The sequence below is a fragment of the Mercenaria mercenaria genome, chromosome 10 (genome assembly GCF_021730395.1).
Source record: "Mercenaria mercenaria strain notata chromosome 10, MADL_Memer_1, whole genome shotgun sequence".
Classification (NCBI taxonomy): domain Eukaryota; kingdom Metazoa; phylum Mollusca; class Bivalvia; order Venerida; family Veneridae; genus Mercenaria; species Mercenaria mercenaria.
In genome coordinates this window covers 80,875,214-80,889,919 of record NC_069370.1, presented here as the reverse complement: position 1 = coordinate 80,889,919, position 14,706 = coordinate 80,875,214, and the positions used below count along the sequence as shown (strand labels likewise).

Sequence of the window (14,706 nt, the reverse complement as noted above, 5' to 3'; positions counted from 1 at the left end):
TTGTGGTACAGTTTGAAACACATCCGTTTTAAACTCAATCAATTGTTTGACAAATTGTGTTTTACCAGACCCACTTGGTCCAAAAATGAAAATATTGCCAGGATGTTGAAATAGTAAACTACTTTCTTCCATTTTTTCCTGTTTATTTGATGATTTATCCATTAATCTCATCCAGTTGATGACATGAGCGATTGTTTCTCCAGGTATAAAGATTTTCTTCTCTTTACTGTCTGACATGTTGTTGTAATCTGTACTGGCCTTTTAGGAACAGCAATTCTGATGCTACCATATTATGCACCCACAAAAGTGACTTGATCTTTGGTAAATGTTCCAATATTTGATTCATTTGGTGAAGGAGATCGTTTTTTCACCTTCCGTGAAGTTGTTCACACCCTGTATGACTGCTCCTTGCCGAAGTGCTAGCGGTAACAGTCCCGACTCGTCAACAAATAAGTATTTCTTGCCAATCTGTACGATACCATGCATGACCATGTGATGTCTGAATTCTTTATTTACCGTGGCTTGACAAAACAACAATTTTATCACATACTGATATAATATACTGCGAGCATGCTTTGGCATCAATGCTATGTCCAATGTTTTTTCATGATGTTTAGGAGTAATGTCACCTCCATGCAATTTCATCAACTCTTTGAGTTTGAGAGACAACACAGCTGCCTTGTTTGACATCATGATTACGAATAATACTTTGTCTGTTGTACCACTAGTATTTACCATTGTCGATCTGCATGGTGATCACATAACATAGTCAGAACGTTGACGTAGACTTTATCATCTCTATCCATCATTTTGGGTTCCGCCGTGATGTTACACTCACAAAACGAATTTGGTTGCAAACTGTGTTCACACCACTCGAGTTCGATGTCAGAATGATATTTACTCATGTATTTTCGGAGCATGTACATCCATGTAGAGAAACTCATATCCAAGTCTGTCCTTACTTTTGTTATGTCCTTGTACTTGACGTAGAGACACTTCTTTGCTTGCAGAAAATCGCACAATGCAATTTCTATATCTACCAAAAAATCCTCTGGCAAATTCTCCCACATATCCGTATACGAATCACCATAGTGGACGATGGAGAAGTCTACTGTTAAATCCGTCCTGTTTCTTACATAGGCTGTGAATAATTCTACAAAAGTGTCTGCCGAAAAGCCAAAATGTACTTTACTGTAATGTGCTTCATACGCTCATACTTTGTGATGTACTGGACACACTTGAGTTCATCAGTGAAGGAATTCGTCATGTTTTCGAATACTCCCGAGCTATTTTCCAGCACGTCCGACTCATTTGATGTCATGTCTACGAATGAACATATCCGTAAGGCACGGTCTTATATTGATCCACCACGACACGTTTGGTATACACCGAACGGAAAACCTTGGTCTGGAGTTCACTGGTGACCTTTCGATTTCTGTGTCTTTTGATACGGTATGGATATTCAATGAGTTGAAAAAGATTCCCTGTTTTTGACAGCTTGTATCATACTGTTGAAATTGACTTTTTGGGTGGTATTGTAATCCAGGGTAATGCCTTTGACCTTGCACACTGTGTGGCGTTCCCCATTGACAATGTACTCGTACCCGTAGTTTTTAGGAGCCAGGGCAACATACCTGACAATTCTTTTATTAGGTACTTCATCAGTACATTTTCCCAATCGACTATCTGTAATGGGAATGTTGTATTTATCAGGGCTGTAAATGTACATACAACTGTCAAAGTACAAGACCCGATCCCCTAAACGTTCCAGGACTGAGTACAGTTCTAACCTAGCATAGGCAGTGACAAACGCTGCAACTACCACATTGGCTGCAGCATGGGGTTCTGACATATCCGTGTAATCGGAATAATTGATCAGAGAAAACTCTTCATGTTCAAAGAAGTCAAAGTAGTGGACTTTTTTGTGAGGGTCAGCCATGATCTCGTATAGCCTAGCTAGCTTGTCAATGTATTCCGATTTGGGGAAGACATTGTTTTGGGCATTCTTTCCCCAGAGACAATTGAGCATGGTTTTGGTCACGGCCCTTTTGCCTGGATTCTTCTGCACAGCTTCAAGAATGACACCTTCGGCCTGAAAATAGTCGCTTTTGAACTTATCTGTATCTGCCTGAGTCTTGACCCAGTTGGGATAACCACTGGCCTCCTGTTTCCTTTTCGAGTACTTATTGATGTACTCCTTATAGACAGTGCCGCTCCATTCCTTGAAGTGCCAGATTTGATACACTTCAAGGACTTTGTAACCTAGATCTAAAGCCTTATTCAATTCCACTGAAGTCCAAACCCCAACCAAGACCCTTTCCTCCTCTGAATGTGAGCAGGTCTGATTTTTTTTCTCTGCACATGTACGGCGCAAGGTGTACACCATTTTCTTGTTGCAATGCATGGGTAGGACGGGTAACCATAAATCTTGTGGAGGAAGCACTTTGCACTTGACCAAACCCCTGTATTGTTTAAGGTTTGTAATGTCAATTTCCTCCTTTCTTAGAATGACAGGGTGATGAAGGGAATATTCCTTGTATTTGTTCACATAGGGATACAGTGAACAAATATCAGCGTACTTGATCTCTTGATTGGTGCTTTCATCTACTTCATCGTATAGAGTGACTGCATTGGTACGTCCACCCAACAGGGCATCACGAGGTTTGATCGGTTCCATATGGGGATAGAACCGATCAGTCAAACTCTTGTACTCAGGGTCTTCCTTGCACTTTTGGTCAAATTTACATTCCCAAATGTATGTAATGTGGTACCTTTGGTTTTGCAAAGCTTCAAATTTGAAAAGGTCTCTACATACAATGTACTCATGGTCTTTAACGAGTAAGGATTCTTGACCTTACGCTTGGGATAGCATGTTTCACACCTATTAGTCCAGCAACCTAGAAACTCATACACCGTATTGGGCTTTGCATTGTACCCATCAACAGAATAGGGACCTATACGGGCTTCCCCATCGTTCAGTGCATGACGAATGGATTTTCATGTGATAGTTGCCTCGGCCTGTAACCATCGTACACCTTTAATGGAATAACGGATCTTGTTTGGATATCCTGCATCTGAAATGATACTCAAACTGTTTTCTGGCAGTGTGTTTTTGCGATGGGCATTGATACCGTCATTGGCCATTAACTGATGTTGAAATTCACCACAACCCCTCCTCAAAAGATTTACATGTGATCGACAATACTTTTCCATCTCCTTTTGAAAATCAAAGATGGAATGTGTGTTGACCTTTTCCTGATGCCATTCTAAAAAGGCTTCACGGGCTTCTGTTTTCATACCGTCAGGATGATAGTACTCTGAGTCTACGTAATGTCAGCTTTATTGGCCCAATGTGGAAAATGCCCTTTAGCCATTTCAGTAAGACCAAACGTTTTGGGAAAAGCTGACAATGGCATACTGCGAAAGCTCAAGGAATCAATCATTCTGAGTCCATGGCATTTCAGGGAAATGAGTTTGCTTCCATTCATGATGACCTCTGGTTTGATTGTGGTATGACTGACAATATACTGCAAGATAAACAGCCAGTCATAACCTTGAAAATTGTGAGCTATGACCGTGGATCCTTTGTGGGTGGGTATAAATAACTAAGTACAAAATTCAGCCACGGTATTATCACCCTTAAACAACATTTCCCTGGGTTCAAGTAATGTGTCGCAGTGATCGAACGGTTCCGTTATGTTCTTACGGATACATTGATCGCAAAAGCGTTTAACACAACACAAATTTGGTATGTTCTCGCTTGTATCAAACCGACTCTCAAAATCAAAAAAGATGTAATCTGAAGGACCTTCAGATTCAGGCGAAACATATTTTGGTATATGACATTCATGGTTAGGTCCAACAATGTCCTTACAATACATACAGACCCTGAAAAAACATCACTTTTCTTCCTACCTACAAGAATACCATGACATGTTTGAAATTGCCATATAGATTCACAAATACTTTTCTTTTTGTCTCCTGTGATTTGCTTATGCTTGTGATAATATTCAACACTTTTAGAAGTAATCCTACAGTCACTACAAACCACTTGTACGCCAGGTTTACAGAGTTCCGTTGAATTGACAAATGTTTTTGCACTTCTGCTGTTCTAGATTGTTACAGTCAATGCCACGGTATTCACAATAATAACCATATCCGTAGAATCCCTTGATCGAAGTGATGGTGTCATAATGTCCTCCGTGGTGGTATACGTGTATCACTTTGCTCCCTTTCCTCATGGTGGGTGGGGTAAACAAATGTTCACCTTTACCATGTTGAGTGAGAACCTTGATAATGTAGTCTGGGTAGAGTTTGGTCTGGATTTTCTTGTTCTCCTCTATTCCGCACGGCTGATCATGTCCGATTCCAACACTATCCAATAACGCCTGAGCTTCCTTCTGTTGTAAAGTTTTCTTGGATTGTCGCATCATGTTCCATCGTTTTTTTTTCCATTCCTTGGTATTTGATTTTTGTTCATGGCATATACCTACAACAGTGGATCGTGTCAAGCACATGCTGTAATTGGGATTGTCAATTTGTATGACACTTTGTTTGAGTTTTGTCATGTTCTCTTTACTGACATTCGACCCATGATGCATATTTTGTGTGGCTTTGCCAAGATCCTTCGGGCGTGGAAATATGAGTTATTTCAGCATGCAGTTGACCATCATGAATCTTGAAATATTCATTGATTTGCATGACATTTTTAATTTCTTGAAGCGAAGTTTCCCCTGTCACTGCTGACGCATTGTCAAATGGGAACGTGTATTCCAAGTTTCAAACCGGGATGATCAATAAAGACTCGAACTTTGTCTCTTGGCTTGGTCTGACACTCCTCTTTCATTTTGTCTACCATAGCACTGAATAGTTCGTAGGTAAAGTCATACTGCTGGCCATAGGGTTTGAGTGTAACATCGTACACTTTACTTTGTGTCTTGAATTTTCATGATTGCACCATTCTGGGTGTAATGTTAAAGTAGTTGCTTGCCAACAAAATAGGGAAAAGTGGAAACTTCACAGGTCGCTCAACACGACAAAAACGAAAATGTTGCAGGCTTGGTTTGATTGAGCCTGTTCAAGGACGGTAGTGGAAATGCATGCTACCGTCTACGCCCTCTAGGCCCTCTAGGCCCGGAAGGAGCAGAACTCAACATTTACAGGTTGTGTCGTTTCTTATCGTGTTGATCTTGCCTTGCTTGTTTACGTTTTCTTTCTAAACCCTCACGCCGTTCTTTTCTACTAGCTAAGCTATGTTTCTTTTTAGTTAATGATAAACGTTGCTTATTTAGTTCTTCTTCATCATCTTCTCTGCTACTCGTATCTGAGTAAGGTACTAATTTACGTGGTGCTGCCATGTTTGCCTAGGCAGAAATGATACATATCCCTTGATGACAGTCCTTTTATACTGACAGAAACCAAGCTGGTATGATGGCCTTGAAAAATCCTATAAATACGGGGACAGTCAGCACATCAACATCAGTTGATCTCTGAAATCTGAAGAGACAAGATGGAAAGCAAAACTTATGCCCCAGTAGAGGAAGTAGATGGGGCTGATACCATATACTATCAACAACCAAAGGACGTGCTGTTGGAGAAATTAAAGAATCATATCAGATCTATGAACTGGCTGATTTACAACAATGGAAAGGATGTTTGTTACAATTGCAAGGAGGAAGGACATTTTGCTAGTCAATGTCCCAACGAGCAAAGCTACACGAAGAATCTGAGATGTTACAACTGTAACGAATTAGGACATTTTGCTAACAAATGTCCCACTCGACAAGCAGAAGAAGGCAAGGACACACAGGCGACTTCAGCCAACCGTAGACCATTATTTCCACCTGTCGGAGGATTCTCTGACAGCATACCACCAGTACCACCACGCATGTACAAATGGTCAGATATTGCAGAACCAAAGGAAAACAGCGTCAACTTTGGTTTTGGCTCTGTACCCTCTGTCGATCCGCGACAAGGTTTTGTTCCACAGAAGACGCCAACTGCAGGTGTACAAGGTATTAAGAAGACAAAAACACCAAGAGCTTATGGCAAATTTGAATTGATCATACCAACAGTACCTCAGGGGATTGCGGTAGAGAATCAGGATACACCACCATAAACCAAGGAACAGAAGACTAAGAAGAAGGATAAGAAGCGTTTCATACCAAAGAGAAAAGCTAGTGGTAAGAAGAGCCAGGGAGAACCCAAGCAGAAGCAGCCAAGTTATAAAAAAAAACAGTGACTTTGACTTTTTACATAGTTTTTTCTTTAAAAGTTGTATCTTGAATAAAATAGTTTAGGAAAAGATAAGTGTTTGTTGTTTTTTTTCAATTGACAATATACAAGTTATTTTCTACTCTAAAACAGTTGGTTGGTCCTTAAAAGGACATTTTTAAAAAGGTCAAAACTTAATAAAACTCAGACAAGTCTGGGTATAAATTATTAAGCTTGACTGGCTGAGTCTTAAACTCAGTCAAGTCCGGGTACAGGTTGTTAAGTTTAACTCTGTACCGCGGACGTGGCCACTCCACACCACGCCTTTCATAGAAGGCTTTCAGGCCTGCCTGCCTCTGTCTCTTCTCAACCTCTTCGTACACCCAGTCAGGGTTCCGATCCTTCTTGATCAACCGACGTATCAAACGATGTTTTCGTAGGCCCATAGTGAATGGTATACCAATTTTGTATATAAAGTAAAGGCACGAACTGGATAGAGAAACAATGGACTACTCAGAAGTAAGTTTACATATTTAGTTTTTAACCAATCAGAAAAGGCCTTACTAAACTACCCTTGGGGCCTTAGACCACTTTGTTTTTAAATTGTTTTTGACAATATAATGAAGGTATCTTTCTGAAAAGATATGTGTAGCCCTGAAAAGGGCTGTTGGTTTTAGGTTCGGAGGATCTCCAAAACCTAATGCATGCCACGACAGGTCGGGCAGTACTAAAGATTTTTGCTCTTGGAAGGACCGCATCGGAACGTAAAGGCCGGCTCGTCATCTCCCTCCCAGTCCGACCCTTCACCACTGGCAGCTTGGCTCTGGTTCGCTTCCTTCACCTTCCCTGGCCCATTAATAACAATGGGGTTGGCCTGGTTGTCGCCTGGACCCGCTGGCATGGTTGGCTCCTCCACCCTCATCTCAGTATACTCCTCCAACTCTACATCCTCTGTCTGGGTTGCCGTGCTTTGCTGCGACGCTCAACCTCAGCCTCCTAGATGGCCTGTCGGAGTAACGAGATGCCTATCCCCTACCTGTCGTAGCTCCTTTCAATGTAAGAAAGTCTGTCTTCAAGCTCCATAGTGGTTACTGCCAGAAAGTGCAGTGAAGCCTATGGAGCGCTGCGCTATATAAATATAAGACGCGCGAACCTAATAGAGAGCACTATAAATGACGTCATCGATACATTTTCTGTACGACAAAATGTAACGTTAAAATGGCTTATTTGTGTTTCTTGACGCTACGTTTTCTCTTGACTGCTCATTGATTAGTCGTCCGATTTTAATGAATAGACACTTGTTAGAAAGGTCTAGACCTAGACTATTAAATGTTAATATGTAATGATGGAAATGTTGGCTACGAAAAAAAAACTGTAGGAGAAAATGTAAAAACCTACATGGATCTTAGTCCATGTTAACACTTATTCTTGATCAGCCAATGAAAACACGTGTAACATCTGCATCATGGGTCTATGCAGGGTATATAAAGGCGGCGCATCCTACGTCCAGGTCACTTTTGAAGGATGGAGGATATCTTACTTTCTACCAAATCTATACTTGAAGAAGTCATGGAGGCAACAAATATCACTGAACCGTATACACAAACAGTATCACAGATGAATACCTATACACTGAATCATCAACCTGTGTATACATCGGTACCTCAAAATACCATGCAGAATGGGGTAGATTCATATTATACCTCACATCAGGCGAATTGTACACAACAGTATCAACAGTATCAACAGCAACCACAGCAACAAGCTCAGCAACAGTCACAACACCAGCAGGCACATATGGCGTACCTCAGTAAAGTTGGAACATCTATACTGGAAGAAATCATGACTGTCAATATTTATCTGGTCAAACTCAACTCTAGTATCAAGGAGAGTAGAAGACATCATCGGACGGAATGTGATGTGAAATTCAAGGCAGATCAACTTACGGTACCTATTCTTTTCACTTCTCCAACAACGACAAGTACGACTCAGCAGGAAAACAGTAAGGGTGAAGAGCAGGATTGCAGTACGCAGTCGAACAAAAGACCTCTATCGGGTGATCAGGATGACAAGGCGTCAAACAAACGAGTTGGCTCAACAGGAAGAGGTGCACACATGAATTCTATCAACAACCACAAGAAGGCCAAGAAGTAAACAGCTCGTAAAACACGACGGTCCTTTTCGGGGCCACTCCATTTCTTTTAAGAAAGTACCTTTTCTCTCATTGTCTACTGGTAAATTTTTATAGTACCCTAAATGATGATCTGGTACCCTAAATGGTGATCTGGTACCCTATGTTAAATTCCCATAGGGTACCAGAAATTTCCTGACTCACAATGGGGCCTATGACATGACATGATGATCTGGTACCGTATTGGAATTGATCCGGTACCGGTACCAGATCATTCCTGACTCACAATGGGGGCTATGGCGTGGCATGATGATCTGGTACCGTATTGGAAGTGATCCGGTACCGGTACCAGATCATCAGCCTTTACTACTGACGCCGGACATCGATCGATCAGAAAAACTCGCCTGAGCATTGCTCAGGTGAGCTAAAAATAAATAAACAAACAAGAAGGCCATGATGGCCCTATATAGCTCACCTGGTTAAATGGTTGTTATGAAGATTTGCATTTAAGCTAGACCCCGGGGTCATGATTTCAACAAACTTGATAGAGATCCACAAGGCAATGCTACACACAAAATATCCAAGCTCTAGGCCTTCTAGCTTATTTCTAGATATTTTTTGGAAGATTTTCCTATGTCCAATAAAGTAACCCCTGGGGTGGGGCCAATATGACGCCGGGGGTCATGATTTGAACATATTTTGTAGAGGACCACCAGGCAATGCTACATGTCAAATATCTAAGCTCTAGGCCTTCTGGTTTATTTTTAGATTTTTTTGAAAATTTTCCGATGTACAATTAAGTTTTCATAATGGAAATCGATGTGAATTACTTTATGTCAACACTCTAGGAGCCTCATGTTCCTATCTCAAAGGTCAAGGTCAAAGTTGCAGGTCAAATGTACCCTGGGGGTCATGATTTGAACAAAGTTTGTAGAAGTCTACTAGGCAATGTTACATATCATATATCTAAGATCTAGGTCTTCTGGTTTATTTTTTAGCAAATTTATGAAGATTTCCCTATGTACAATTAAGTAACCCCTGGGGCTGAGTCAATTTGACCCTGGGGGTCAAGATTTGAACAAATTTTGTAGAGGTCCACTAGGCAATGCTACATGTCAAAATCTAAGCTCTATGCCTTCTGTTTTATTTTTAGAAAATTCTGAAGATTTTTCTATGTACACTCAAGTAACGGCACGGCGCGGGGTCAATTTGACCCCAGGGATCATGATTTGAACAAATTTTGTAGAAATCTTCTAGGCAATGTTACATGTCAAATATCTAAGATCTACATGTAAGCCTTCTGGTTTATTTTTAAAAAAATTTTGAAGATTGTCCTATGTAAAATGAAGTGACCCCTTGGGCGGGATCAATTTTGACCCCGGGGGTCATAATTTGAACAAATTTTGTAGAGGTCTACTAGGCAATGCTACATGTTAAATATCTAAGCTCTAGGCCTTCTGGTTTATTTTTAGAAAATCTTTGAAGATTTTCCTATATAAAATCAAGTGACCCTTGGGCGGGGTCAATTTTGACCCCGGGGGTCATAATTTGAACAAACTTTGTAGAGGTCCACTAGGCAATGCTACATGTCAAATATCTAAGCTCTAGGCCTTCTTTTTTTTTTTAAAAATGGAAGATTTTCCTATAGAAATCTATGTAAAATCAAGTGACCACTGGGGCGGGGTCAATTTTGACCCCGGGGTCATTATTTAAACAAATTTAGTAGAGGTTCACTAGGCAATGCTACATTTCAAATATCTAAGCTCTAGGGCTTCTGCTTTTTGAGAAAAAGATTTTTTAAGATTTTCCTATGTAAAATCATATGACCCCTCGGGCGGGGTCAATTTTGTCCCCGGGGTCATGATTTAAACAAACTTGTTAAAAGTCTACTAGAAGATGCTCTCACCCAATATCTAAGCTCTAGGACTTCTGGTTTTTGAGAAGAAGATTTTTAAAGTTTTTCCTTTCAGTTGCCATGGCAACCAGAGTTCTGTATGGAATTCAATTATTTGAACAATTTTTGTAGGACTTTACCCAAGGAACATTTCTGTGAAGTTTGGATGAAATTGGCATAGAGGTTTATGATGAAATGTCGTTTAAAGTAAAAGTTTACGGACGGACGACGGACACCGGACGACGGACGCCGGACGGTGAGTGATCACAATAGCTCACCCTGAGCCTTTGGCTCAGTTGAGCTTAAAAGAGTTAGGGTTGGGGCAGCCGGCTCGCAGCACACAATTATCCTGTCTTTCTGGGTTGTTCAAAAATTAATAAAGAAAATAGATATAAAACAAAACGATTATTTCTTAACATATTTAAAAATTAAGAGAAAATGCCTAGAGTAAGATATTTGACACGTAGTTGTAATACATACGAACTGTTCATTCCTTTATGTAATGTGTTGGTAAGGTTTTGCTTTATTGCAAATGTTCATAAACATTCAAGTGTATGTACGATTTAATACGAAGTAAACAATTTGTTAAATTTTATTCAAAAAATTTGTAATTTAACTACATATAGTCCAGTTCTATACACAGTTGTAAAGAAATATCTAGTTAATGGAACTTCAATTTTATGAATGTCTGAAGTTCATAATTGTTTTAACTAACGGCATGATATTAAACTTAAAGATTGTTTTATGATGTGATGTCTTTGTGTTCTGTTCCGACATATTGATTGCGTTAGTAAGTGCATATTTAGAAAGAATTGTGGTATCGATACCAGATAATTTTTTATTATATATATTATATAATGTTATATATATTGAAGGCGTTCTATTGATATATTTTGTCACTGTGCTATTGATTTGATACATAAACAGTAGTAAACCGCTTTGAAACCTATTTTGTGTTAAGTTGTTTCTTTGGTATAAGTTCTATAGTAAAGGAAATAAATAATTTATTTTCGGACGAACGAAGTGAGAGAGAAAATAATATCTTCGTACGGAAAGTAATATCAAAATTCCTTCATAGATCTAGATGAGTTACAGATCGGACAAGAAAAAGTCTTGATGAATTTTGACCTCGAAGTGTTAACATGATCTTTGAGGTCAGGCTTTTGCGCATGTCACGCTGCTTTGTCATGAGGAAAGTATGTTCTCCCCCTTGTTTGCTGGCTGGCCGATATATGAATCGGTCTCGAAATTCTGACGGACGCAATGACGGAATGACGGACCGAACACGAAACGTTTTCCACTAGAAGGGGGCTTGCAAAGTACAATTTATTCAGCATGAAATTAATTATCATGTGCATAGATTGCCTGTACTCGGTATCGATTTTTTCGTACAAAATTTATTTTGCATTCAAATGGTTCAATGGAGATTGTGCCAAAGACACATAGTCAAATTAGGTTTTATTTAGGTTTATCCGTATCAATAAATTATTTAATGTAGAATATGAAATGTTCAGTTAGTAATAGATTGTAATGTCCATTCGCAGGGTAACGGCATGTGACGTCTTGGCCCAGTTTCTTCTCTTTCGCTTAAACATTACTTGCCACTAACGTCTTTTTAAACCTGCGTTTTTTTCAAAATCGGGCGTATATTAATGTAAAATGTTTACAAGCGTCCAGATAATAACGTCAAATGAAACGTTACACCATTAAAGAATTTTTGCTGGCATATTGTTAGGTCGTAGTCTGAATATAAAGCTCTGAAGTAATCATTTACATTTTGTGTTTTGATTGTGTTTTGAAAACGAGAATCGAGGAGAGACACAATTACCATGCTTCTTAAGACCAAAATGGCAAAATTCGGGAGAAAAATATTACATCAGTGGTATGGTAGATCTGAAAATGCCCATAACCTTCACAGAAGACATGTGGTTCGTACATCAGAAAACAGTCGTCCAGACACGTAATGAAATAATAAAGCTGTATAACAGATAAACGCAGTACACTTAAGTATTTCATCAATACTGCAAAAATCATATCTGAATTTTTTTATCTGTTGGTAGGTCAGTTTTAAAGTGCATTTAATGCCCACGTGTTATCACGAATAGTTTCGAATAATTTATTTGACATGCAAACGTAATGATCACGTTGGGTCGCTTTTAGAAATGGTAATGCTGCCTTAGAAACGATAAATATTGCTCATGTTAAGACATTTATACATTAAATTCAGTTTTTTCTTATCTGTAATGCTCACATTTTCAACAAATCAGAACAGCAAATGGAAATTTAAGAGTAGTTTTGCAAAAATTTGTAACCACGCCTCCTAATGATTGCGTAAGACGAAACGTTCAACTGAAAATTCTACCGATAATCGTTGTTAAAATACCTACAACACAAAAGCATATGATTATTTAAACAAGAAGGTTTATACCAAAACATTTTATTTAGGAAAAAAAAACATGCAACACTCACAGAAAGGAAGTAACAGTAGATAGTTCAAGTCGTAAGGAAAATAATAAATTTGTTCGAAATGGCATTTTCGCTGACAATGCATATTGTTCTTTCGTCTATTTACTACGAATTAATTATAACAGGAAGGGAACTTCGATTTCCTTACAAGATTGTTTTGGTAAGTGTTGTTAATTGTGTTAATGTATCTAAGTAACGATCTTTGAGATCTTTATCGAAATTGTTCACTTAGGATTACGATTCATTAGAAAACGTTTACAGGATAAAAAAATCACGTTTCTGTACAAAGATAATGTTTTGCTTAATTGGGATTAGCCCAGTTTTTCAATAGTATTTCAGGTATGTTACCGTGCGTACTGAAACTAACTAGTGCGCCTTGATTTTTTCTTCACCTAAACTTTCAGGTGCTCCATAAAGATCTGTTATGCAGAACGAATGATTTAAGGTACCCGATCCACAAATAAGCAAGTTCTATATTTTTTTTTTTTTAGGGTCATATTATTTTTGTATAATTTGAAATTTCATTGTCTACTGAAAAAAAATCTATCTAAAAAACAATTGTATAGTCTTCAATGATACTTCAACAAAAATCTAGTTATTACTGTGTAAGATGTATCATTTTGTAGTCATAATACTAGACTAGCTCCTAGACTATCATATTTCTTTTTTTCAATTTTCATTTTTAAAATTGTGATTGTAGCTTGTCTATATCCTTTGTTCATATGAAATTACAATCAATTCTCTAGGAAAACCTCTAAAATAGACATGCATTTGTCAATATTACATAGAATAAATTTAAAAAAAACCCACAAAAGTTTAAATTTTGTGACAAATTCTTTACTATTAGTCTAGTGGCTAGTCTATCAAAAACATGACAGTATTGACTATTGCGTGTTATATGGTCATCTTATTTACCAATTCATATTCCGCTGGCACAACTCTTTCAAATGATACCCAAAAAATGACGGGAATATCGAAATGTCATCTTTATATGGAACGGATAAGTCAATTCGGAGAATGCACCTCACCCTTGAGCTCGAACTCAAATCCCATGCGATATGTTAATTTGTGCGCTCTCTCTCTCTCTCTCTCTCTCTCTCTCTCTCTCTCCCTCCCTCTCTCTCTCTCTCTCCTTCTCTCTCTCTCTCTATCTCGCTTGAACTAAGAGTGTAGGCTTTATACTAAGTAATTCAGTCTGTGTAAATTTTAAACTTATTTAAACATCTAAGCAACTACAACTGCGTCAATGTTTTAATGTATTATTTTCAGAAAGAAAGTAACAATAGTTCATATCTAGTCAATTAAAAATGAAGCGTTACCAAGGTAAATTCAAAGAAGCAAATTCGATGAATTGGCATCCCCCGCCGAAAGGGTTTGTTGTGAGGAATGGCAAACAGTATATCCGGCGAAAAGTTAAGGATGTTACTAAGAAGCCAATAACTCCATTAGTTAAAATCAATTTAACAGAAAATAAATGATTTTTTTTCGGGGTGGGGGTGGGGGTAGGCAGCGGGTATGCCCGGATGATGGTATAAAACTTCACATGTTGATTATAAATATTGATGGAAAATTAAAAATGAAAAAAAAAGAATGATAAGGGGATGCATGATCGGGGTGGTGGGCATGACTGGGTGAAGAAGTGAGGTGGGGGAAACGGAACAACTTGTATAAATATGATAAATATTCATGGAAGGTTTGAAAAAAAAGAATAATGTTTTCTTTGTTGGGTGTGTTGGGGGAGGTTGGGAGGGAAAAAGGGTGTGACCAAGGAAAGGTGGTGACCAGGTGTTGGTACAAAGTTCACATTTTTTATAATAAATGTTCATGGAAAAAAATGAAAGAAGTTTAATGAAGTTCTACGAATGGATTGGTTTGTTATGTAAAAATCTGTGGATTTCTACACAATTAAAGGGCAATAACTCTAAGGCAAATTGACCAATTTAAAAGAAAACACTTTGGTTTATGTTTATTTCAAGTTTAATAAAATTCTACCTGCTAGTTA

General features: G+C 38.5%; 1 protein-coding gene across 1 annotated transcript; it reads right to left on the bottom strand.

The window, feature by feature from the left end:
- Positions 1-1,462: 1,462 nt before the first annotated feature.
- Positions 1,463-2,677, bottom strand: LOC123543513 (uncharacterized). The gene has a single exon (XM_045329583.2). The coding sequence runs from the start codon at positions 2,675-2,677 to the stop codon at positions 1,463-1,465; it is 1,215 nt and encodes a 404-aa protein (XP_045185518.2).
- Between the last annotated feature and the right edge of the window lie 12,029 nt (positions 2,678-14,706).

Bases quoted from the DNA above. Each gene is read 5' to 3' on its own strand.
- LOC123543513 (XM_045329583.2), bottom strand. From the start codon at position 2,677: ATGGAACCGATCAAACCTCGTGATGCCCTGTTGGGTGGACGTACCAAT.